Genomic DNA, 27,643 nt, shown 5'->3' with positions numbered 1-27,643 from the left:
ATTAGGCAATTCAGCCTGTTGACCCTGCTCTGCCCTTCAATAAAGGCTTGGCTGATTCGAATGTACCCTTAATTACATTTTCCTGCCTTCCCAAAAAACCTTGTCAACCCAGTGTATAAAAAAGGACTAACTTAACTTTGAGCATATTCAGTGATCCAGTGCCACTGCTCTCTGGGAAAGAAATTCCACAAACTCAGCTTTGACAAAGCGTCATCCAGGCTCAAAACGTTAGCTCCCTTTTCTCTCCACAGATACTGTCAGACCTGCTGAGATTGTCCAGTATTTTCTGTTTTTGTTTCAGATTCCAGCATCCGCAGTAATTTGCTTTTATCCACAGACTGATGACCCTCTGAAAGAAGACAGTTGAGAAATGAAATGAAAATCACTTATTGCCACAAGTAGGCTTCAAATGAAGTTACTGCAAAAAGCCCCTAGTCGCCACATTCTGGCACCTGTTCTGGGAGGCTGGTTCAGGAATTGAACTGTGCTGCTGGCCTGCCTTGGTCTGCTTTAAAAGCCAGCGATTTAGCCCAGTGTGCTAAACCAGCTCCTTTCTCCTTATCTCAGTGTAAAACTGTATACAATGTATAGAATTTACAGTGCAGAAGGAGGCCATTCGGCCCATCGACTCTGCACCTGCTCTTGGAAAGAGCACCCTACCCAAGCCCACATCCCCACCCTATCCCCGTAACCCAGGAGCCCCATCCAAAACTAAGGGAAATTTTGGACACGAAGCGCAATTTAGCATGGCCAATCCACCTAACCTACACATCTTTGGACTGTGGGAGGAAACCGGAGCACCAGGAGGAAACCCACGTACACACGGGGAGAACATGCAGACTCCACACAGACAGTGATCCAAGCTGGGAATCGAACCTGGGACCCTGGAGCTGTGAAGCAATTGTACTAACCACTATGCTACCGTGCTGCCAAAGATAACTTCCAGGCTCAATCTTGCTCCATAAAACAAAACTCTCCCATCCCAGGAATCAGACTAGTGAAACTTCACTGAACTGCCTCCAAAGCAAGTAGAACCCACATTAAATAATCCTGGGACTGGCAACAGGGGGAGCGAATGTTTGGAATTTCTATCCTAGACTCGAAGTGTGATGGATTTTGGAAACTCCTTTTACCGGGGGTTAGGGGAGGATTTACACCCAGTAAACTCAAACTAAGATAAATGTTTGTCTGATCTTAATTTCTAACCTTGACTAACATTTCTGACCATTGTAATTTCCTTTGACAGCTGCTTCTAAAGCTTCTGATATCTTTCCAGCCGAAGGTTGCAGCAGGAGATTGTAAACTTGAAAACACTGAAATTGTGACAGAGGTGAGTATTATTATTAATTATAAATTTAGAGTACTCAATTATTTGTTTCCAATTAAGGGGCAATTTAGCATGGCCAATCCGAAGCTGGCTCCCAGTGCAGACTTTGGTGTTGTGAGGTTGTTGCTGTGGTGAAAAGTGGCTGCTGCTCTCTCTCTGTTGCTGCTGCTGTTGCTCAGTTGAAATGAAATGAAAATCCTATTATTGTCTGATGATAACAGTAACAGAGTAACACACACCAGAATTAGAATATCAGATAGGTTGTTGTCTAATAATAATAGTGACAGTAACAGACATCAGAATTGGAATAACAGGCAGGTTATTGACTAATCATGACAGAGTTATGGGGGTGGCTCGGTAGTTAGCACTGTTGCCTCAAGCACCAGGTACCTGGGTTTGATTCTGACCTTGGGTCACTGTCTGTGTGGAGTCTGCACATTCTTCCCGTGGCTGCGAAGATTTCCTCCCACAGTCCAAAGATGTGCAGGTTAGGTGGATTGGCTGTGCTAAATTGTCCCTGGGTGGGGTTACGGGGTTAGGGTGGGGGTTTGGCCATGGTAGGGTGATCTTTCAGAGTGTCGGTGTAAACTCACTGGGCCAAATGGCCTCCCTCAGCACTGTAGGGATTCTATGATTCTACACTGGATCCAAAGATGTGTTCACTCACACACTGCAGCCTGACCTATTGGAACAGACACAGTGTTTGTTCCTCTCAACGTGAGGGAATCCTTTGCTGTTTATTCCCTGGGCCCCATCTCCACTATTATTGTCTGATTGTCCCACTGAGACTCTCACTGTTATTATTGAACAGTCAGCGAGTCAGCCTGAGCCTGTGAATATTTTATTCTGGTCACAGTTATGACAAAGACAATTTACAAGGCTCCAGGCCTTATTACACTTCAAATTGACGATCAAACAGTCGCTTAACACAAACAGCTGCGAGGCACAGGGCCGAAATACATTTCGAGATAACGATTTAACAATCACTGAACACAACCAGCAGCAAGGCACAAGGCCCAAGTACAGTTCAAAGTAACAATCTAACAGCCACATAACACAAACAGTCACGAGGCACAAGGCCCCGATGCAATACGGCCGTTTTAGAACAAATATGACCCACAGGGCACAAGACTTCAATACATCTTAACAGTGACATATCAAAACCAATCACCAGGCACCAGGCCTTAAAAGATTAACAGGGTAAAACCAATCACCAAACACAAAATGTGACACATTTCAACCATGATATAACAAGGAAAACCATTACAAGATACGAAAACACTACCAGAAATCCATCCACACACAAAGACAGTACAGACAAAGCCAACAGAAAAGAAACATTTACTGATTGCGGAGAACCGCCCATGTCCATACTCAATCCCCCCTGTTCGTCACCCCCCCCCCAAAGAAGGGGTCCCCAGTTCAACGCAATCAACGGCCAAGCCGCCTGCCAGAAAGGTCCAGCAAGTGGCTGCTTCGTTCAACCCCTACCTCTGCTGCCCCTCCCCCGTCTACACATCGGATGAAAGGCTCCCTCCGCAAGGAGCACAGACCGCTGGAAAGAGTCACATCCGGGCGTGGTAGAAAACCCACTCAACCGGCAAGGGGCCATTGGTAAGCTGGGCGGTCCAACAACGCAATCAGAGCAAACAATAGTAAACCAACCTGGTCTTACAACACTAAAACAATTCAACAACAGTACAGTCATACAACAATAACCAGTATCATGTCGGAAACACCCACTAAACACAAGAAACCACCCAGAAAGGTGTGTAATCACCCCCTGTTACCCAAGGGGTTCTCAGTCAAAACTTGTAACAACCGTGCTAAGCCACTTGCCAGAAAGCCAGCAAGCAGCTAGTCCAATCCCCGCTCACCAACCCCCCTCCACCCCGCCCGGCAGTCGACACACCGGAGGAAAGGCTCCCCCGCTAGGAGCACAGACCACCATAGAGAGCCAGATCCGGGTACGGCAGAGGAGAGAGGGCCCCCCTTCCTGGACCCCGCCCAACGGCACGGGACCATTCGGAGGCAGAGCAGTTTAACATTAGGAAAATGAAAAGGTTTAACATTAGGAAAAAGAAAAATGAATTGTATGTCCTAGACTAGAAAATAAAACAAAATCCATCACAAAAGCTCAGTATTAGTACATCATAAAATCCAAAAAAGTTAATCAAATTACACGTTCCATGTCGTGACCTTCGGCCCAAGAGGCTTAGCCGAAATTCACAAAGAGCAACATGTCCTCAAAGTCCTCCAATGGCAACGGCCAGGGTCGCTCCAAAGTAGGCAACAGTCAGTAAAAGGCAGGAAAGTCCCAGAGTCTATCCCAACCGTCCAAGGGGGTCAAACCCCCAGAAACTCCAGGAACAGCAGCAACCTACCCCGGGCTGCAGGCGGTGGGTCGTCCGTGGGAATTCCAACCCTGGCCCCAATCCGACCTGCCGCTTCCAGCAGCATATCTAGCTGCCCTCCTTCCTCCATTCCGCAAACTCCAACCGCCGACGGCAGGCTTTGCAGTTTAATGCAGCATCTCTGCAGCTCGACCGCTGTCTTGAAGTGCGACTGGTCGCAGTACTCGGAACCAGTCCTCTCCCCTTCCCTCGGGGACCGGGAGTGATGGGGACCGAGCCGCTGTTCCACCCCATCCAGGAAGCTCCGCGAGGCGGCCTGAGTCTGTGGGCGCTCTCACCACCTGGAACCGTCACAGTGCCCGGGTGATTGACGGCAGCTCCGGACCAATAGGAAGAGGAGGGTGGGACTGGAGGACTGACTGGGAGCGGCTGGTCCTCCAACCAATCGGTGTGAACGAGGGGCGGGGCCCGCTGTGATTGAAGCATGCGCAGTGTGGGTCATAGCGAAGGAGAAGAGCGTCTTCTTCAGATCCGAAATTGGTGAGAGGCGTTTAACAATATGGAGGGAGCGAGAGATCGCGGGAGTGGACGGAAACGTTGTGTAAAGTTGTTGTAAGCTGCAAACCTCGGAAAAGAGTTTCCGGTACCCAGTTTGTACAGAGCGGGGCTGCAGCTCCTCATGTTCGGCTCGGGTTAATGGCCGCCATCTTTATTGGATGTGCATCAGGGCGCATGCGCGTATTTGTCATCTTTGCCGGGGTAATGTTTCAATGAGTGGGAGGAGCTTGTTCCCCATTGTTCAGAATGGAGACAACCTGTCCATCAAACTGCATTAGCCTTTGAGTCCCAATGTCTTACTGATGATGCAAAGCGGTGGCAGAGATGGAAAGGAAAGAAAGCCAATCCTGCTCTCCGGATTTCACTGTCTTATTAGACATTCTGTCCCATGTATTCAAAGCTCTGCGGCTCTATTCGGCTACATGAAGACCCAGGGCAGAAATTCACAAAATCAAGGGACTGCTGATGACAAGAGGGTCAGTGTGCAGCGGGGGACATGAGCAGTCATACTGGACCAGGGACCAGGAGGAGAGAATGTTGTGAATTTCTATCCTGGACTGACGGTGATTAATTTTGGAAACTCTTTTTACAGGGGATTAGTAGGGGAGGAGTTACACACAGCAAACTCAAACCAGGAGAAATGTTTATCTTTCCTGAATTTTATTTCTGGACTGACAGTGATGCCTCTGTAAACCTCTTTCACCTATCTCTGGATCTGTAAAGTCTTAATTACCTGCAAATGCTCACATTCTAAGCATTGTCTTGCATCTTTGAATTCGTCTACACATGTGTTTCTGGAACATACCTCTTAATTCATCTGTGGAACGAGCAGTGCTCCGAAAGCTAGTGTTTGAAACAAACCTGTTGGACTTCAACCTGGTGTTGTAAGACTTCTTACTGTTCTTTCACAGGGGCTTAGAAAGAGATTCGCAGACAGCAAACTCACAACCAGTCCTCACATCAAATTCGAACACCACTGTTCAAGTTACCAGGACCTGGAGATTATCGACCTTTGTGTGTAAGCATTGAGTTCCATATCATTATCACTCACTGCGTAAAATGTCTACCTCCTATCTCCCCTGTAGATCTTGTTCACAATCTTAAATCTGTGTCCCATAATCCTTTTACAATCTACTGATGGGAATAGTTTAAAAAAATCTTTTGCTGGGTTTGCCGTTGTCGTTTCTGGTGCCTGGGTCGATGCCGGGTGGTCCGTCTGGTTTCATTAATTTTTCATGTTTTTGTTGTGGTTGAATCAGCTTGGACCAGTCTATTTAGGATCCAGAACACAATTGAAGTCTCCTCCAAGAATCAATTAATCTGTATCCAGGTCTGGGTTGGATTCCAACAATTTATTTACAAATGTTTCTATGAGATCCCCTCATTAAAAAAAAAAGATAGAGAAGCAGAATTAGGCCATTCAGCCCATCGTGTTTTCGAGTTTGCTCTGCCATTCGATCATGGCTGATATGTTTCTCATCCCCATTCATCTTGTGTTGTAGCTCTCTTGAAATGAATGCGAACATTGCATTTGCCTTTCTAACTGCCAACTTTCCTTTATTTGTTCTTGGGGTGTGGGTGTTGCCTTGGCCCAATGTTGCGAATCGTAATCATGTTACTAACTTTGGTTGGCTCTTAATTTGTTGCCCGTTGTGTCTTTACTTAATTTGCTGTTTCTATAACGTTTGCTCTAGAGTCGCCAGGTATCTTTATGATACTGCCACAAGGTTCAAGTTCAAGTGCTGATCAATAAATCAATACACCAGTTGGTAAGTTTCAAATCAAAACACATTTATTACACACAGTCAATCACTACTCATGCATAAACTCTACTTGCTAGACTATCTCTAACACTAAGAGGCCTATACTTAGCTTTGGAACTGGCCCACCAGGTCAGGGGAACAAATTGCCTTTCGTTCGTTTCTGAGTCTGCAGGAGTCAAAGCTGGTATAGACTGGTAGCTAGGAGCGCCTATCTCGTAGCGTGCGTTGACTGGAGACTTACTTGGTTGGTGTGGCAGCTAGGCAGGTCACGGTCAAGGGTTGTTTTGAGCTGCTGAGTGACCCTGCCAAGAAGGACGAATTGAACTTGGGGACCCTACTTCATAGTCCCCAGGGGCTTTGCGCCATTCGGGGCCGACCCCGTACCTGGTTACAAGTGATTGGACTACGTTCCGATCATTTGGATCGATTTCTCCATACTGGAGCTGTACCCTGATCGCTGGGTGGTTCCTGAGTGTCCGTTGGCCTTCCTTTGACTTGGCTCCTGCTGGCGCCGAGGAGTCTGGCTTGGCCTTATTTCCCTTAAATGTTTCCAATTGTTCCCGGGGATCGCTCATTAATATGCAGATGGCTGTTGGTTTCTGCAAGTTCTATTACACAGGAAACTTTGCACCTGCTAGTTTGTTTCCTGGCTTGACTGAATTTCCCTGCATTCTTTGCGGATCTCCATTTTAAGTAGGGAAGTGGCCAACCCAGGTGGCTACATAATCAGTTCGCAAAGCATAATTTATATCAAAAATATCCATTTCAATGGAAGGGTTTATTACCCAACATGTGTAGCAGCTGAGAATGTGCTCTATCCACATGACAGAAGCTCCTCGCACAAGCGCAGAGTCCGGCTGTGACTGGAGCATGCGCTGTTCGGGCTGTGACCGGCCCATACACAGTTCAGATTGTCGCTGACGGTGCGAGGAGCGGGAAAGAAACAATCGAGCGACTTCCAGGATTGGAGCCGGTGGGTGGCCGGGGAGCAATAGAAGCTGCGGAGTGAGCCGGGAGGCTTCAGAAATACCCCGTGGAGGCTTCAACTCCCGAGTAAAATGTTAATGGTCCCGTCTTAAACAGCACCGAACAGAGTGAGAGCTGAGCGGTGACAGGCCCGGGTTACCGGCCGCCATCTTTACAGAGGACAAGGTGCCGCAGGGAAGGGGCTGGTTTAGCACAGTGGGCTAAGACAGCTGGCTTGTAAATGCAGAACAAGACCAGCAGCGCGGGTTCAATTGCTGTTCCAGCCTCCCCGAACAGGCGCCGGGATTTGGCGACTAGGGGCTATTCACAGGAACTTCATTGAAGCCAACTTGTGACAATAAGTGATTATTATTATTGTGCTCTGTGTGCCTGGACCGGATGCCAACTCTCCCGGATTGACTGACTGGAGTCTCCAGGATTTTATTTTATTCATTTGCGGGAGTGACTGGCTGGGCCAACATTTATTGCCCATCCCTAATTTCCCTGGAACCGAGTGGCTTGCTCGGCCATCTCGGAGGGCATTTAAAGAGTCGACCACATTGCTGTGGTTTGGAATCGTGTTGGCCAGGCCAGGTAAGGATGGCAGATGTTTTTCTTCATTCACGGGATGTGGGTGTCGCTGGCTGGGCCAGCATTCACTGCCCAGCACTAATTGCCCTTGAACTGAAGGCATCTCAGAGAGCATTTTAAGGGTCAACCAGCTGACTGTGGATCTGGAATCACATGTAGGCCAGACCAGGTAAGGATAGAAGATTTCCTGCACTGAAGGACAGGAGTGAACCAGATGGGTCTTTTCAACAATCGACAATCGTTTCATAGTCATCAGTAAACTTTCAATGAATTCAAATTTTACCTTCTGCCTTGGTGAGATTCATGTCTGGGTGTCTGGGAAATCATTGGGACAGTAAAGATTTTTGAACATTTCTCTTCAGTGGATATAAAAATATTGAAAATGGGATAAAGGTTGATTGGCTGACAGTCAATCACTGTCCTGTAAGGTAATGAGTCCTTTTGCTTCCCAATTGGCCGAGGAAGGCAGTGTGTCACAAGGATGGATGTGTTGACCGATTAATGGCTGGAGGATGGGGGCAGGTCATGTGATCAAACCTCCAGGAATACATTTAATCAAAGTTGGCGAGGAGAGAATGTTGTGAATTTCGATCCTAAACTGACAGTGAGGTTTCTGTAAATTTACAGGATACTGGAAGTGGAGGTTTAACACACCTCTCAGAGCTCATCTTGTCCATGAGACCCAGCTCCTGCTCCATGGACCCTATTCCCATTGAACTACTGATCAGTCAACTACCATGTGTCCACGGATATTGTCCACATTTCCCTCTCTTCAGGTACTGTCCCTCTGTCCTTCAAATCTGCCATCATCACCCCCTCCTCAATAAAACAAACCCTTGACCCTGCCATCCTTACAAATTACTGCCCCATCTTCAACCTCTCTCCAAACTCTTTGAACATGTTGTCACCTCCCAAATCCTTGCCGATCTTTCCCAGAACTCCCATGTCTGAATCCCTTCAATCTGGTGTCTGCCCTGTCACAGTCGTGAAATACAAGAGACAATCAGAATCTCACCCGGAGAGAAAGACAGACAATCCGGGAACTTGGCTCCAACACGGATATGTTCATAACCAGAAGACAAGGATAGTAGCACAGTCATTATCGAGAGACAACAATACCTGCTGGAGACAGACAGGCAACCAAACAACATGACTCACAACACAAAACTACCTTGACCCATATGCCCGAGACAGGAAGGAGAATTGGAGACGGACTGGAAGAACCCAGACTCCAGACACATTAACCAAAAACAGATGGGAATATCTGAGGGGACAACAGGTAGAACCAAGGAGGTTCTACCTGCTCCTTAAAATACCCAAACACAGAATAATAATTTTTATTACTGTCACAAGTAGGCTTATATTAACACTACGTGAAGTTACTGTGAAAAGCCCCGAGTCAACATACTCCGGCGCCTGTTTGCGTACACAGAGGGAGAATTCAGAATGTCCAATTCACCTAACAAGCACATCTTTCGGGACGTGACACAATTCACACCTCTTTAACCTGGGGTTACCCCATCTCTGGATCTGTAAAGATTTAATCACCTGCTAATGGTCGCATTCCAAGCATTGTTTGGCATCTTTGAATTTGTCTATATATTTGTTTCTGGAACATACCTCTTCATTCACCTGAGGAAAGAAAGCTAGTGACATTGAAACAAACCTGTTGGACTTTAACCTGGTGTTGTAAGACTTCGTATTGTGCTCACCCCAGTCCAACGCCGGCATCTCCACATCATTTCTTTGGACACTAAGGGGCAATTTAGCGAGGCCAATCCACCTAACCTGCACATCTTTGGACAGTGGGAGAAAACTGGAGCACCCGGAGGGAACCCACGCTGCCACGGGGAGAAGGTACAAACTCGACACAGTCACCCAAGGCCGGAATAGCTGAAACATCAACACACTGCTCCTGGTAGTTGATGGTACAGTGGTTCAATAAATATAATTAGTGGATTGAAAAGGTGTGCAATATAGAGTAAAAACAGAATATGCTAGATTAACTCAACAGGTCTGGCAGCATCATAGAATCCCTAGTGCAGAAGGAGGCCACTCGGCCCATCAAGTTTGCACCAACGCTACACAAGAGCTCCACACCCAGGCGCACTTCCCCCAACCTCTCCCCATAACCCCACTTCATCATTAGACTCTTAAGGAACGATTTAGCAAAGCCAATCCACCAAACCGGCACATCTTTGGACTGTGGGAAAACTGGAGCACCCGGAGGGAACCCACACAGACACAGGGAGAATGTGCAAACTCCACAGTCACCCAAGGCCGGAATTGAACCCAGGTGGCTGGCGCTATGAGGCAGCAGTGCTAACCACTGTGCCACATCTGTTGTGAGAGAAACAGAGTTAACGTTTGTTGTTCCTTGTTGTAACAGTTCTGTAGAAGGGTGAATGGACTCTAATTTAAAGTCCATTGAAGTGGAAAGTGTTTTACTCAGAGGTTTGACACAGGAAGAACTTTTAGTCTGTGTGAAGCTCAATCTTCACTTACACAAAGCCCGCAGTCTGATTGGCTGGAGGACCAGAGTCCATCCAGTCTTCCAAATTCTCCCATTGGTCGGCATCGCTCAGGCAGGAAATGAGATTTTGGAACCCGCGCCCATGTGGCCAATGGGAAGAACTCAAAATGATACATAGTCTCAGCCAATGAGGGAGATCCGAGATCAGCCCCGCCCCTCATTCACTCCGATTGGTTGGAAGACCAGCTCGACCTTTAAGAAATGAGTGTTTATCAAATAGCTGCAGTGATATCAGAGTGTGGGTGGAGCTGGGCTGTCTGTCTTTCACTACAGCTATTTGATAAACACCCAGTTCTTAAAGGTACACTCACATAACAATTCTGAATTCTCCCTCTGTGTACCTGAACAGGCATCGGAATGTGCTGACAAGGGGCTTTTCACGGTAACTTCATTGCAGTGTTAATGTAAGACTACTTGTGACAAAGATTAGGATTGTAAAAAACAATATTTCGGCAAATTTCCATCCCGCCCGCAATGATCTGCGCGGGAATATGACCCCGACAAATGGGATGAAGCCAAATCTTTAAAAGTCAAAGTCTTTATTTCAAATTGTTGCCGTGCTGTCAGGGTAAAGGGTTAACTTCTCTGCTTGTTTACAAAAGGGAAGAGGAAACATTCGCAAAGCTTCCCACAGCTTGTGAGCTCCGAAACATAACTTCAAGGCTGAAGTTTATCTTCAGAGATTGAAACGTTTTGGTGCCTTTTCCAATAGTACCAGTAAATTGTGATTCACACTGAAAGGTTTACTTTCACTCAGTAATTAGAACATTTCACTTCCTCAGCACTGACACTTTAGATCAAATCCCAATTGTTCTCTTCCCTTGTAGCTGGTGTATGGAGAAGATCATGTTCACTGTAGATCTGTCAGCACAGAAACCGCACTGTGCTTCTGGATACACTCAGTCTGCAAGTAGATGAATCTTTTAAACATCACCCAAGTGAAGGTCTTCCCCTGACTCTAAGGAGCGAGATGTCCCTGTAGTTGATGCTGTCTCCTCTGTCACTGCTGTTTTTATTGCATCACACATGTTCCGTGGACCAGACTCACAGCCCAAAAGGAGAGGGCAGGAAGGTGTGACAGTCGATGGGACTTTCTGTGTGAGCAGTTCAGCTGGAATTCCATCCTTGCCGGACACCTTTCTGCTTGCTCAGCAATGGCCTTTTCCAGCTCAAATGATGAGAGTTCCTTGTCCAACTCAACCATGACAGGAAGCTGGAGGAGAGTCAAACAGAGACTGGGAGATGCCCTTCTCACAGGGGTACAGCTCACTGTTGTGTTCAACCCAGCTCCTCCTCACTCTCTCACCATGACTGACACTGAGCATGCTCAGAGCACACACCCACACTGCACCTGCGCACTGGCCTCATACACTCACTGATCGGGAACTTTCTGCAGCGTGGGGGATTCTGGGAAACACAGCCGCCATAGAGAGCAATTAGTAAACAGGAAGATTCTATTTCCCAGTTAGCAAAACAGAAGATCCACAGTTAGGCAAGATGCTGGGCATAAGACCATAAGACATAGGAGCGGAAGTAAGGCCATTCGGCCCATCGAGTCCACTCCACCATTCAATCATGGCTGATTTCAACTCCATTTACCCGCTCTCTCTCCATAGCCCTTAATTCCTCGAGAAATCAAGAATTTATCAATTTCTGTCTTAAAGGCACTCAACGTCCCGGCCTCCACCGCCCTCTGTGGCAATGAATTCCACAGACCCACCACTCTCTGGCTGAAGAAATTTCTCCTCATCTCTGTTCTAAAGTGACTCCCTTTTATTCTAAGGCTGTGCCCCCAGGTCCTAGTCTCCCCTGCTAATGGAAACAACTTCCCTACATCCACCCTATCTAAGCCATTCATTATCTTGTAAGTTTCTATTAGATCTCCCCTCAACCTCCTAAACTCCAATGAATATAATCCCAGGATCCTGAGACGTTCATCGTATGTTAGGCCTACCATTCCTGGGATCATCCGTGTGAATCTCCGCTGGACCCGCTCCAGTGCCAGTATGTCCTTCCTGAGGTGTGGGGCCCAAAATTGCTCACAGTATTCTAAATGGGGCCTAACTAATGCTTTATAAAGCTCCAGAAGTACACCCCTGCTTTTATATTCCAAGCCTCTTGAGATGAATGACAACATTGCATTTGCTTTCTTTATTACGGACTCAACCTGCAAGTTTACCTTTAGAGAATCCTGGACTAGGACTCCCAAGTCCCTTTGCACTTCAGCATTATGAACTTTGTCACCGTTTAGAAAATAGTCCATGCCTCTATTCTTTTTTCCAAAGTGCACTTGCCCACGTTGAATTTCATCAGCCATTTCTTGGACCACTCTCCTAAACTGTCTAAATCTTTCTGCAGCCTCCCCACCTCCTCCATACTACCTGCCCCTCCACCTATCTTTGTATCATCGGCAAACTTAGCCAGAATGCCCCCAGTCCCGTCATCTAGATCGTTAATATATAAAGAGAACAGCTGTGGCCCCAACACTGAACCCTGCGGGACACCACTCGTCACCGGTTGCCATTCCGAAAAAGAACCTTTTATCCCAACTCTCTGCCTTCTGCCTGACAGCCAATCGTCAATCCATGTTAGTACCTTGCCTCGAATACCATGGGCCCTTATTTTACTCAGCAGTCTCCCGTGAGGCACCTTATCAAAGGCCTTTTGGAAGTCAAGATAGATAACATCCATTGGCTCTCCTTGGTCTAACCTATTTGTTATCTCTTCAAAGAACTCTAACAGGTTTGTCAGGCACGACCTCCCCTTACTAAATCCATGCTGACTTGTCCTAATCTGACCCTGCACTTCCAAAAATTTAGAAATCTCATCCTTAACAATGGATTCTAGAATCTTGCCAACAACCGAGGTTAGGCTAATTGGCCTATAATTTTCCATCTTTTTCCTTGTTCCCTTCTTGAACAGGGGGGTTACAACAGCGATTTTCCAATCCTCTGGGACTTTCCCTGACTCCAGTGACTTTTGAAAGATCATAACTAACGCCTCCACTATTTCTTCAGCTATCTCCTTTAGAACTCTAGGATGTAGTCCATCTGGGCCTGGAGATTTATCAATTTTTAGACCTCTTAGTTTCTCTAGCACTTTCTCCTTTTTGATGGCTACCATATTCAACTCTGCCCCCTGACTCTCCGGAATTGTTGGGATATTACTCATGTCTTCTACTGTGAAGACTGACGCAAAGTACTTATTTAGTTCCTCAGCTATTTCCTTGTCTCCCATCACAAAATTACCAGCGTCATTTTGGAGCGGCCCAATGTCAACTTTTGGCTCCCGTTTGTTTTTAATGTATTTAAAGAAACTTTTACTATCATTCCTAATATTACTGGCTAGCCTACCTTCATATTTGATCCTCTCTTTCCTTATTTCTCTCTTTGTTATCCTCTGTTTGTTTTTGTAGCCTTCCCAATCTTCTGACTTCCCACTACTCTTTGCCACATTGTAGGCTTTCTCTTTTGTTTTGATGCATTCCCTAACTTCCTTTGTCAGCCATGGCTGCCTAATCCCCCCTCTGATAACCTTTCTTTTCTTTGGGATGAACCTCTGTACTGTGTCCTCAATTACTCCCAGAAACTCCTGCCATTGCTGTTCTACTGTCTTTCCCACTAGGCTCTGCTCCCAGTCGATTTTCGTCAGTTCCTCCCTCATGCCCCTGTAGTTACCTTTATTTAACTGTAACACCTTTACATCTGATTCTACCTTCTTTCTTTCAAATTGGAGATTGAATTCGACCATATTATGATCACTCCCTCCTAAGTGCTCCCTTACTTTAAGATCTTTAATCAAGTCTGGCTCATTACATAACACTAAGTCCAGAATGGCCTGTTCCCTCGTGGGCTCCATCACAAGCTGTTCCAAAAAGCCCTCCTGTAAACATTCAATGAATTCCCTTTCCTTGGGTCCACTGGCAGCATTATTTACCCAGTCCACCTGCATATTGAAGTCCCCCATGGTCACTGTGACCTTGCCTTTCTGACATGCACTTTCTATTTTGTGGTGCATTTTGTGCCCCCGGTCCTGGCCACTGTTAGGAGGCCTGTACATAACTCCCATTATGGTTTTTTTGCCTTTGTGGTTCCTCAACTCTACCCACACAGACTCCACATCATCTGACCCTATGTCATTTAGTGCTATTGATTTAATTTCATTCCTAATTAACAAGGCAACCCTGCCCCCTCTGCCCACCGCCCTGTCTTTTCGATAGGTTGTGAATCCCTGGATGTTTAAATGCCAGTCCTGAACCCCCTGCAACCATGTCTCTGTGATGCCTACCACATCATACCTGCCAGTCACAATCTGGGCCACAAGCTCATCTACCTTGTTCCGTACACTGCGCGCATTTAAATATAGCACCTTTAATTCTTTATTGACCGTCCCTTTTTGTTTTCTTAGTGTGGTGGACCTTGGTTTACTGAGCCTTTCCATACACTGTCATATTTTGTGGGATGGGGACTATCGTAACTTCTCCTGAGTTTTGTCTTTTCGTGCTTTTTTGTATTCCTAAGCAGCTACGCTTCCCACTGATTACTTCACCTCTTGGTTCCCTGACTTTCCATTCCCCCCCAATCTTTAGTTTAAAGTCCTATTGACCACCCTATTTATTCTTTTCGCCAGAACACTGGTCCCAGCTCGGTTCAAGTGGAGACCATCCCAACGGTATAGGTCCCCCCTGTCCCAAAACTGATGCCAGTGTCCCATGAAAAGGAACCCCTCTTTCCCACACCACTCTTTCAGCCACGTGTTAACTTCCCTGATTCTTGCCTCCCTATGCCAATTTGCACGTGGCTCGGGCAGTAATCCGGAGATTATGACCCTTGAGGACCTGTTTTTTAATTTGAATCCTAGCTCTTTATAATCTCTAAACAGGTCCTCTTTCCTAGACTTGCCTATGTTGTTGGTACCGACATGGACCACAACAACTGGATCCTCCCCCTCCCTCTCCAGTATCCTTTCAAGCCGGTCCCGCACCCTAGCACCGGGCAGGCAACATACCATGCGGGACTCTTTATCCTGCTCACAAAGGATACTGTCTATCCCCCTGATAATAGAATCCCCTACAACTACAACTTGCCTATTTACTCTCTCCCCTTGAATGGCCTGCTGAACCATGGTGCCTTGGTCAGCTGACTCATCCTTCCTGCAGCCCTGTTCGCCATCCACACAGGGAGCAAGTGCCTCATACCTGTTGGACAGAGTCAAGGGCTGAGGCTCCTGAGTTCCTGACTGCTGGTTCCCTTTACCTGCCTGACTTGCAGTCACACCCTGCTGTCCCTGGCCACTGGCAGGATTTAAACTACTTACTCTGACAGGTGTGACTGCCTCCTGAAACACAGTGTCCAGGTAAGTCTCCCCCTCCCGGATGTGCCTCAGTGTTTGAAGCTCAGACTCCAGCTCATCAACTCTGAGCCGGAGCTCTTCGAGCAGCCAACACTTACTGCAGATGTGGTCGCTGCAGCTCGCAATGGGATCTGCCAGCTCCCACATCAAGCAGCTCAAGCACATCACCTGACCAGCCATCACTAATTAATTAATTAGTTTAATTTAAGTTTATGAGTTTAGCTGTGTTTTTTCTTTAAATTTGGGGCAGATTTGCTATCAACCACTCAGATCACAGCTTCCCTCTGACATCACTTTTGGAGAAAAAAAAACAACTGGAAAACAGGAAGTTACCGTTAGGTTTTTATACTCACAGAGACTGCTCCTCCTCCTCCGAACGGCTCCCGAAATTAGGCCCGAAGAAAGAGAGAGAACAAAACAGTCGGGAAAAAGCACCTTCTCGCACTCTTCACAGAATTACCTCACTGCACCAAATTACCAAATTCTCACTCGGTCTGTATCTCTCTCACTCAGGCTGTGTCTCCTTGACCAGCGCAATGCTTACTAATGTGCGCTTTCTGTCTGTCTTTTATACAGACTATAGGATGGCTCACACTAAAACTTCAAAGAGAAGAATACAATGTGTACCTTTGTGCCCCTAAACAGGCCTCAGGTGACTGCCAGATAACTGCCTCTCAGCAATTAGGGTGGGGGCAGCTTCAGCCAATCAGACACTAATCTACACTGCACTTTTAACTGAAAAACAGCATGAAGCACAATGAGAGGTTTGGATACTTTATTTAATACAGAAGCACATTATTCTGATATCACTTTGACATGGGCAGCAAGCAGGCTGATCTACAGTATGTACAGTATTTACAACACCTGGGACACGGTATATCATCTCATCAAACCAGTGATAGGTTTGTTTACTTTTCATAATCGTGACTGGGTCACACTCATGATTCATGCAAAATGCAACTCTCCAGGTTTTTTGACCCACTCCCTCCAGGCCTGTTTTCACTCCAAGGGTCTTGACATCTGCCTTAGTTTTTATCCAGCCCTGTATGTTCAGCTCACACTGGCCAACAACCAGCCCCTCCTGCACTGGGCCACAGGGTTTCCATCACCAAAAATCTGTCCTGGTCCATGCACATTGACGCTACCACCAAGAAAGCACAACAGTGCCTATACTTCCTCAGGAAACTAAGGAAATTCGGCATGTCCACATTGACTCTTACCAACTTTTACAGATGCACCATAGAAAGCATCCTATCTGGCTGCATCACAGCCTGGTATGGCAACTGCTCGACCCAAGACCGCAAGAAACTTCAGAGAGTAGTGAACACAGCCCAGTCCATCACAAAAACCTGCCTCGCATTGTAATTGAAAATATGGAAAGATGTGTCATTTGAAACATGGAAGTCTGGCAATATCTGGTCTGAGAGAAACATGAGAGGATACAGGGAAAGATCCCACAAAGGGTTAACAACAGCTGGAAAGAGCAGGATTATAAAATGCAGATTCCTTCTTCCAAACAAACAGGATTTTTGTATGAAGCTAAAAACAATGGCTCACACCTTCATTGAAATTAACCATCTTAGTAAGCATCTGGAAAAGCATGGATGAGGGTTTCAGTTGAGTTAGGTGATAAATGTAAACCTTTCAAGTCATAACCGAGTGGATTTTAGCATAGAGCTAAAAGCAATCATTCACACCTTCATTGAAGTAAAATCAGCAGATAGAAAAATATATAGGTATGAAATTCTGCTAACACCAGGTAAATTAAAGAAAATTGGAGACTATCAGTCTACGAGAAACATAATTTAAAGCCAAAATCAAAGTCAAAATTATGAGCTGGGGACACAATTGGAAAATAAAACTATAGAAATGACAGGAATTAAAGGTAACACCTCCTGAACTCAAAGCATTTTGAACATCACAAAAGAAGACTGTAATCAGATCTATGAGCTGAGGTCATGCCCAAAATGAATACTTAGTCGTGTTAGAAAAATTCAGATTAAAGGTACCTTTTACAATCCAAGTGAAATAAAAGTTACTTTACAATAAAGTCATAAAAACTTAATAACTGTTAGAAATGTATATAAACCCTGAGAAAGGGGACAGGAGATTAGGAAGTCCAGGAGAGAAGCAACAAGCAGCTCAGAGTCAGCTTACAGTCAGCTCGGTCATGGGAAAGGGACAAAGCAAAGTAGCCGAGCTAAAACAGCTAATACATCTAAGGAAGACCAGAATTTAAAGAGGAGGCAGAGTCAGCTCAGACACAGCCAGCAGAGCCAGATCTCACAGCTCGGTACATGGGAAAGATAGGACATAGCAACCAAGCAGAACAGCGAATACATCTGAAGAAGACCAAAAGAATGTAAAAAGACTGATTGTCAAGGTGGGCCTGAAGGTCCCTTCAAACAACCAGAAGGATCCAGAAGCAAGATCTTTTTACCTTTCTGTGAAGACAGTCATTGCAGCTTTTAAAAGAAATAAATATAATAATAAAATAACTTAAAAGTTTTAACCTGAAACAATGGTTATTCCAGAGTCTACTTTACTTACTTAGCAATGCAGGACCCAGGATCGATGCTACTAAGTGGTAAGTAGATGAAATCTTCTGTGAAGGCATGGGTTATACCGGGGGATAACTTGAAAACATAGTTTGACCTGAATAGCACCGACTGAAGCCTGCATCGGAGTCAGGGAGTGAGAATCCCTGTTCACCATTTAGAATATCGACCCTTTTTGGTATAGGGGGAATTCTAAGAATAGTGGTGAGTTTTCAACAACACCATCCATTGACTCAATCCACAACTCCTGCTGCCTTGGGAAAGTGGGCAGCATAATCAAAGACCCCTCCCACCCAGCTTACTCACTCTTCCAACTTCTTCCATCGGGCAGGAGATACAAAAGTCTGACACTACACTCCATTACACTACACTACACTACATTAATACTACAACTACGAAACAGAACACCCGGAGGCCTTGTTCATCGTGGCTGGAGACTTCAACAAGGCCAACCTCAAGAGTGTACTGCCAAAATTCCACCAGCACATCTCCTGTCCCACCAGGGGCGACAACACTCTTGACCATTGCTACTCAAAAATCAAGGGCGCCTACCGTTCCATCCCCCGGCCGCACTTTGGGAACTCAGACCATAAGACGGTGCTCCTCCCGGCATACAAGCAGAAACTCAAGTGGGAGAATCCAGCTAAGAAGGTTGTGCAGTGCTGGTCCGAGGAGACAGAAGAGCTCTTACGTGACTGCTTAGAGACAGTGGACTGGTCCATATTTAAGAACTCAGCGACCAACTTAAATGAGTATGCCACCACCGTCATAGACTTCATCAGCAAATGTGTGGACGACTGCGTGCCAAAGAAAGCAGTACGTGCATTCCCCAACCGGAAACCATGGCTCAATCACGAGATTGACTCCCTACTGAAGGACAGATCTGAGGCGTTCAAGGCAGACGACCCTGACCTATACAAGAAATCCAGGTACGACCTCCGCAAAGCCATCCGGAATGCCAAGAGAGAATATCAAACCAAGCTAGAGTCACAGACAGACTCTCGGCGGTTGTGGCAAGGACTAAACAACATAACGGGCTACAAAGCGAAGCCGAACAGTATCTCTGGCAGCAGCGCACCACTCCCCGCTGAACTCAATGCATTCTATGCTCGGTTCGAGCAGGTAACCAACAATCCGCTGGCGAGTGCCCCAGCAGCCCATAATTCACCCATACCCACCATCACAGCTTCCAAAGTCAGATTGGCCTTCCTGAAAGTGAACCCTCGGAAGGCGACGGGCCCAGACGGGATCTCTGGTCGTGCACTCAGAGCCTGCGCAGACCAGCTGGCAGAGGTATTCACGGACATCTTTAACCTGTCCCTACTCCACTCCGAGGTCCCCACCTGCTTCAAGAAGACCACCATCATACCGGTACCAAAGAAGAACCAGGCAACGTGCCTCAATGACTGCCGACCAGTGGCCCTGACTTCAGTCGTAATGAAGTGCTTCGAGAGGTTAATCATGAAGCGCATCACCTCCATACTCCCAGAACGCCTTGATCCACTGCAATTCGCATACCGCTGCAATCGGGTCCACATCAGACACCATTTCCCTGGCCCTACACTCATCCCTAGAGCATCTCGAAAACAAGGACTCCTACATTAGACTCCTATTTATTGACTACAGCTCCGCCTTCAACACCATAATCCCAGCCAAGCTCATATCAAAGCTCCAAAACCTAGGACTTGGCTCCCCACTCTGCAACTGGATCCTCGATTTTCTGACCAACAGACCACAATCTGTAAGAATGAACAACAACACCTCCTCCACAATAGTCCTCAACACCGGCGCCCCGCAAGGCTGCGTACTTAGCCCCCTACTCTACTCCCTGTACACACACGACTGTGTGGCAAAACTTGGTTCCAACTCCATCTACAAGTTTGCTGACGATACGACCATAGTGGGCCGGATCTCGAATAACGATGAGTCCGAATACAGGAGGGAGATAGAGAACCTAGTGGAGTGGTGTAGCGACAACAATCTCTCCCGCAATGCCAGCAAAACTAAAGAGCTGGTAATTGACTTCAGGAAGCAAAGTACTGTACACACCCCTGTCAGCATCAACGGGGCCAAGGTGCAGATGGTTAGCAGTTTCAAATTCCTAGGGGTGCACATCTCCAAAAATCTGTCCTGGTCCACCCACGGCGACGCTACCACCAAGAAAGCACAACAGCGCCTATACTTCCTCAGGAAACTAAGGAAATTCGGCATGTCCACATTGACTCTTACCAACTTTTACAGATGCACCATAGAAAGCATGCTATCAGGCTGCATCACAGCCTGGTATGGCAACTGCTCGGCCCAGGACCGCAAGAAACTTCAGAGAGTCGTGAACACCACCCAGTCCATCACACGAACCTACCTCCCATCCATTGACTCCATCTACACCTCCCGCTGCCTGGGGAAAGCGGGCAGTATAATCAAAGATCCCTCCCACCCGGCTTACTCACTCTTCCAACTTCTTCCATCGGGCAGGAGATACAGAAGTCTGAGAACACGCACGAACAGACTCAAAAACTTCTTCCCCACTGTCACCAGACTCCTAAATGACCCTCTTATGGATTGATTTCATGAACACTACACCCTGTATGCTTCATCCAATGCCAGTGCTTTTGTAGTTACATTGTATATGTTGTGTTGCCATATTATGTATTTTCTTTTATTCCCTTTTCTTCTCATGTACTTAATGATCTGTTGAGCTGCTCGCAGATAAATACTTTTCACTGTACCTAAGTACATGTGACAATAAACAAATCCAATCCAATCCTGTATGCTGCACGCAATGCCTTTGTCCATTCACGTAAGGAAGGAGCAGCGCTCTGAAAGCTTGTGATTCGAAACAAACCTGTGGGACTTTAACCAGGTGTTGTAAGACTTCTTACTTTGTCTATATATTTACATTGTGCACCTTATGTTGCCCTATTATGTATTTTCTTCTTAGTTTACTTTCTTTTCATGTACGAAATGATCTGTTTGAGCTGCTCGCAGAATAATACTTTTCACTGTGCCTGGGTACACGTGACAAAAGTCAAATCCAATCCAAATCGAGAGAGCAATCTGCCTCTCTTGCATTGGTGCACTGCATTTCCCTCATAACACAGAGGCATAGAAAGGTGACAGCACAAAACAAAGGCACTCAACAAATTGTATCGTGCCAACTTTCTGCAACAGACACAATCCGCTGTCATTGGCTCTGAACTCTGCAGATATTTTTCTCCTCAAAAGATACGAACAGATGAGCAAGGAGCTGGAATTGGCTATTCAGCCCAGTCTGCTCCACCATTTAATAAGGTCATGGCTGATCTGATAGTAACAGATAGTTGTCCAATTCTCTTTTCAAGGCATCAATTGAATCTGCCTCCACCACATTTTCGAGCAGTGCATTCATGATCCCACATGCAGCACAGAATGTTTTTCTTCGCATCATAAGACGTAGGAACAGAATTAGGCCACTCGGCCCATCGAATCTGCTCCACCTTTCAATCATGGCTGATATTTTTCTCATCTCCATTCTCCTGCTATCTCCCCATAACCGCTGATCCTCTTATTAATCAAGAACCTATCTATCTCTGTCTTAAAGACACTCAGTGATTTGGCCTCCACGGCATTTTGTGGCAAAGAGTTCCACAGATTCACCACCCTCTGGCTGAAGAAATTCCTCCTCATCTGTTTTAATTCCTCCTCATCACCTGAGGAAGTAACTGTGCCCCGAAAGCTAGTGAGTCGAAACAAACCTGTTGGACTTTAACCTGGTGTTGTGAGACTTCTTACTCTGTTTAAAGGATCGCCCTTTAGTCTGAGATTGTGTCCACTGCTTCTAGTTTTTCCGACAAGTGGAAACATCTTGTCCATGTCCACTCTACCCAGGCCTCGCAATATCCTGTAAGTTTTAATAAGAAACCCCCCATATTCTTCTAAACTCCAACGAGTACAGACCCAGAGTCCTCAACCTCATGAACACTACACCCTGTATCCTTCATCCGGTGCCAGTGCTTATGTAGTTACATTGTATATGTTGTGTTGCCCTATTATGTATTTTCTTGTATTCCCTTTTCTTCCCATGTACTTAATGATCTGTTGAGCTGCTCGCAGAAAAATACTTTTCACTGTACCTTGGTATACGTGACAATAAACAAATCCAATCCAATCGTTCCTCATATGACAAGCTCTTCATTCCAGGGATCATTCTTGTAAACCTCCTCTGGACCCTTTCCAAGGCCAACACATTCTTCTTAATATGCGGCCCAAAACAGCTCATAATACTCCAAATGGTGTGTGATCAGAGTCTTATACAGCCTCTGAAGTACATCCCTGGTCTTGTATTCTAGCCCTCTCGACATGAATACATTGCATTTGCCTTTCTAACTGCCGCCTGAACCTGCACGTTAACCTTTTTTATTAAACTTTTTTTAAATTTAGAGTACCCAATTCATTTTTTCCAATTAAGAGGCAGTTTAGCGTGACCAATCCACCTACCCTGCACATCTTTGGGTTGTGGGGGCGAAACCCACGCAAACACGGGGAGAATGTGCAAACTCCACACGGACAGTGACCCTAGCCGGGATCGAACCTGGGACCTCGGCGCCGTGAGGCTGCAGTGCACCTGCACATTAACCGGAAGAGAATCTTGAACAAGGTCTCCCAAGTCCCTTTGTGCTTGTGATTTCCTCAGCATTTTCCCATTTAGAAAATAGTCTATGCCTCCATTTCTCCTTCCAAAGTGCATAACCTCACACTTTTCCACATGATATTCCATCTACCACTTCTTTGCCCACTCTCCTAGCCTTGCTCAGCATTGCGTCTCTTTCTAATCACTTTAAATGAATGCCCTCTGTTTATAATCTTGCCTTCAATATGACTTGCTAGATCAAACATCTATTGCAAATCCTTAGTTTTAATGTGGTCAAGTGCCTTTCCATTTGAGAACTGTTCAATAAAGTTATTAGAATTATTTGTAGCTAGGGCAGCACGTGGAGCAGTGGGACTACAGCGCTGAGGACCCGGGTTTGAATCCCGGCCCTGGGTCACTGTCCGTGTGGAGTTTGCACATTCTCCACGTGTCTGCATGGGCTTCACCCCCACAACCCAAAGATGTGCAGGTTAGGTGGATTGGCCAGGCTAAATTGCCCCTTAATTGGGAAAAAATAATAATAATTGGGTACTCTTGAATTTTTTTATTTAAAAAAAAGGATTATTTGTAGCTTCCCCACCAATCAGTTCCATTATCGTGAAGTGACCTTATTTTAATCGGGAGTTAACTGAAGTGTGTTCCTAACCCCTCATTATCTAAATTTCCATTCACCATTTTTCTGTCCACCTGACCCAGTCCATGGCTTTCTCCCTCATTGTCTAAAACACATGAGCAACTTTTGTATAATCGTGGTGCATACATTTAAGTCTAAATCATTGATATATACCGGAAACTGTGGAGCCCCACTGGAAACAGACGTCCAGGCATCATTCAGTCCTGGATGTGACTAACAGCAGCAACAACAGTTGAATCCAAACCCTACTGTTGTGTGTGAACTTGCTGATGTCTGTTCAGGTTGTTTGACTGAGTGAATCTCCTCCCACGCACGGAGTGGTTGAACAACCTCTCCCAAGTACCGCTCCCATGTTTGGGTGACACAGTAGCACAGTGGTTAGCACTGTTGCTTCACAGCTCCAGGGTCCCAGGTTTGATTCCCGGCTTGTGTCACTGTCTGTGCGGAGTCTGCACGTTGTCCTAGTGTCTGCATGGGTTTCCTCCGGGTGCTCCGGTTTCCCCCCACAGTCCAAAGATGTGCAGGTTAGATGGATTGGCCATGCTAAATTGCCCTTAGTGTCCAAAAAGGTTAGGTGGAGTTATGGGTTAGGTTGGAGGTATGGGCTTAAGTAAGGTGCTCGTTCCAAGGGCCAGTGCACTCGATCGGCCAAATGCCCTCCTTCTGCACAGTAAATTCTATGATTCTGTTTCCGTGTGAACTCGCTGGTGTTTCAGCAGATTCAGTTTACTTTTAAAGCTCTTTTCACAATCAGAACATTTAAAAGGTTTCTGATCAGTGTGAACAAGTTGGTGTGAAGTCAGATAGGATGACCGAGTGAATTTCTTCTCACACACGGGGCAAGTGTACGGTCTCTCCCCAGTGTGAACTCGCTGGTGTATCAGAAGGTAGGATGAACATGTGAATCTCTTCTCACACAAGGAGCAGGTGAATGGCCTCTCCCCAGTGTGAGTGCGTTGATGTGACAGTAAATTCTTTCTACTTTTAAAGCTCTTCTCACAGTCAGAACATGTAAACGGTCTCTGATCAGTATGAACAAGTTGGTGTGTCAAGAGGTAGGATGACAGAGTGAATCCCTTCCCACACACAGAGCAGGTGAATGGCCTCTCCCCAGTGTGAGTGCGTTGATGTATCAGTAAATCCTTTCTGCTTTTAAAGCTCTTCTCACAGTCAGTACATTTAAACGGTCTTTGGTTAGTGTGAACAAGTTGGTGTGTCAGGAGGTGGGATGACAGAGTGAATCCCTTCCTACACACGGAGCAGGTGAATGGCCTCTCCCCAGTGTGAGTGCGTTGATGTGACAGTAAATCCTTTCTGCTTTTAAAGCTCTTTTCACAGTCAGCACATTTAAACGGTCTCTGGTCAGAGTGGACCTGATGGTGAGTCCAGAGGTGGGATGACTGAGTGAATCTCTTCCCACACACGGAGCAGGTGAATGGCCTCTCCCCAGTGTGAGTGCGTTGATGTTTCAGTAAATCCTTTCTGCTTTTAAAGCTCTTCTCACAGTCACCACATTTAAACGGTCTCTGGTCAGAGTGGATCTGATGGTGAGCCCGGAGGTTTGGCAAATCATGAAATCCCTTCCCACATTCCAAACAGGTGAATGGCCTCTCCCCAGTGTGAGTGCGTTGATGTAACAGTAAATCCTTTCTGCTTTTAAAGCTCTTTTCACAGTCAGCACATTTAAAAGGTCTCTCATCATTATGAACAAGTTGGTGTCTCAGGAGTTCGGATGACAGAGTGAATCCCTTCCCACACACGGAGCAGGTGAATGGCCTCTCCCCAGTGTGAGTGCGTTGATGTAACAGTAAATCCTTTCTGCTTTTAAAGCTCTTTTCACAGTCAGCACATTTAAACGGTCTCTGATCCGTATGAACAAGTTGGTGTGTCAGGAGGTGTGATGACCGAGTGAATCCTTTCCCACACACAGAGCAGGTGAATGGCCTCTCCCCAGTGTGAATACGTCGATGAGTTTCCAATTCAGATGGGTAATTGAATCCCATCCCACAGTCCCCACATTTCCACGGTTTCTCCATGGTTATCGACAAGTTATCAGGTGCAGGTGGGATGCAGATTTGAGGTCACTATCAGATCAGCCGTGATGTTATTAAATGGTGGAACAGGCTCACGGGGCTGAATGTCCTTTTGCTGCTTCTTGATTCCTTTGGTGCAAATGTCCTTATGTCTCTTCAACTTGGATCATCAGTTGAAGCCTGAGTACGGTGTCTCCCTGATGCAATTTAATTTCATGCTGTGTGATTGGTTAAAGCTCAGTTCCAGCTACCTGTGGAAAATTACTTAGATGTCTGTGTCTTGGTGCTTTTCCAATCACAGTGATTTTTGAATTTTTTTCCGAAAGACAAAACAGACGTTGAAAGGCCGGTCCTGATGAATCAAGTGACTGTCAGATCTCGACATGATGTTTGCATCTGCAAATATTCTGTAAAAGGAGATTACATTGAAATACTGTGAATATATAAGACACAAACAAGCCATTCTGTCACAGATTCTGCTGCTTTCAATACTCGGCACACATCTCCGACTGTCACACACCTATCTCATCGCAGCTTTTCAGCTGATTTTTGATTCCATTTTCTCTCATGTGCTTGTCCCGTTTCCTTTTGAAAACATCTCAGCACTTTTCTCAACTCATTTCCATGGTAATGAGTTGCACATTCTGAACCTGTGATAAATAATTTTGTCTGTATTGTCCGCTTGGATTTATTCGTAACTATCTTGTATTTATGAATTGTTGTTTATTGATAGTCAATCTCTCACATCGCCCCTCTCCAAACTACTGATAATTTAAAAGATTTATAGCAGGTCACTGCTTAATTTTTGCTGTCGATTGAAAAAAGGGCCCACTCCAATTAATCTTTCCTGATTGCTGTCATCTCTCATGTTACAAAAGACATCACTGTCAATGCAGGATAGAATTCGCAAAGAGACAAACCTTTCTGTTGGGTTCAGTTTGTTGTGTGCAAATTCTACAATTACAACCCCCTGTAAAAGGAGTTTAAAAAAGCCATCACTGTCAGTCCAGGATTGAAATTCTGAACAGGCAATTCTAATTTCTCTGGAACATTTTTTCCTCTCTTGTACCCCAAAGCTGTAAATCCCAGTCCCACACACTCTCCCTCCTCCCTGGGCTGAAATCCAAACACATCTCACCATCTGCACCATTTCTTTCCTCCACTCCCAGTTTTCTCCTTCCCTCTCCTCTGTCTGGGGTCAGTTCTCCAGCTCCTGTCTGCAGACTGACAATAAAACCCAATGGGTCTTATTGGGGGTTTGCGGCTTCCAGTGCGGGTTTGTAAATCCTCCCCACCCACCTACCAGGATTTCCTTCCTTGCCAGAGATCAGAGTCCTCATTGATTTGAGTGCAAAGTGTAAGTTCTTATTTCTTGTCCCCCCTCCCCCATCCTCTGATGTGAACCATCCTCCAGTGTCTGAAGCAGGATGGTGCCCGTTAACCTGGGCCTGTTCCCGGGAGGGAGAAGCTCCGCAGCTGCAAACCAGGGAGCTGACAATGATGGTGAAGGGTTTGCTCCAGCTCACAATGCCCGGGGACTGATTGACAGCGGGTTCGGACCAATAGGAAGAGGGGACGGAGCTGGGTGACCGAACAAGAGCGGCTGGTCCTCCAACCAATTAGAGTGAATGGGAGGCGGAGCAAAGCCGGGGCTCTCTTCGGCCACTCGGGCCTGTCTCGGGGAAAAGCCCGAGCAGTTTTCGCCGGTTGAACTGCCGTATCCAAACTTGGTGTTCGGAGCTTGGGGTCGACACGGAGTGTTCATGAGGCCTCCCGATCTACCCGCCGGCCCGATCCTTCCCTGAGGACTTACCGCACGGGATCTGACCGGCTGAGGATTTCCACCCGACCGCCTGAATTCTGAACTGTCATCGGCACTGCGCATGCTCCAGTCAACGTGTAAGACCGGGCTCAGCCCCGCCCCCCGTTCACTCCCATTGGTTGGAGGACCAACTGATCTGCTGGGTCCTCCAGATCGGCTCCTCTCTTGCAATTGGTCCAGAGCAACAGTCAATCACGCCCCGGCATTGTGAACTGGAGCATGCGCAATGCCGATGATGTACCAGGCTTGGAGGTTTCAGAGAAACCCGGTGCAGACTCCAAACCCCAACAAGGAGTTTCCGGGCCCGGGTTTGCATCGAGCGGGGGGGACAGCTGCGGCCTGCTCCCGGTGACAGGCCTGAGTTAACGGCCGCCGTCTTTATAGCAGCTGCAAATCCGCAGGGGGCAAAACATCAGAGATAGAGTTAGTTGTGAAACCAATGGGATTTTGTAAAGCAGGAGGTCAGAGTTACAGTCAACAACAACAACTTCTATTTATATAACACCTTTAACATCATAAATC

At 46.3% G+C, this 27,643-nt stretch overlaps 2 protein-coding genes across 2 annotated transcripts in view; both read right to left on the bottom strand.

Annotated features, from left to right (window-relative positions):
- LOC140421746 (uncharacterized) overlaps window positions 1-27,643 on the bottom strand; it is a 237,590-nt gene that overhangs the window by 193,411 nt on the left and 16,536 nt on the right. The gene's annotated exons all lie outside the window — the stretch shown is intronic.
- LOC140421750 (uncharacterized) lies at window positions 16,205-27,181 on the bottom strand. Its single transcript, XM_072506602.1, has 2 exons — window positions 27,113-27,181; window positions 16,205-25,706 (listed from the first exon to the last, which is right to left on the bottom strand). Exon 2 carries the CDS (start codon window positions 25,300-25,302, stop codon window positions 23,944-23,946), a length of 1,359 nt encoding a protein of 452 aa, XP_072362703.1. The 5' UTR covers window positions 25,303-25,706; window positions 27,113-27,181; the 3' UTR covers window positions 16,205-23,943.

Source organism: Scyliorhinus torazame, chromosome 5 (genome assembly GCF_047496885.1).
Source record: "Scyliorhinus torazame isolate Kashiwa2021f chromosome 5, sScyTor2.1, whole genome shotgun sequence".
Classification (NCBI taxonomy): Eukaryota; Metazoa; Chordata; class Chondrichthyes; order Carcharhiniformes; family Scyliorhinidae; genus Scyliorhinus; species Scyliorhinus torazame.
Note: the sequence above shows the minus strand (reverse complement) of the source record. Positions and strands in the feature narration are given on the sequence as shown.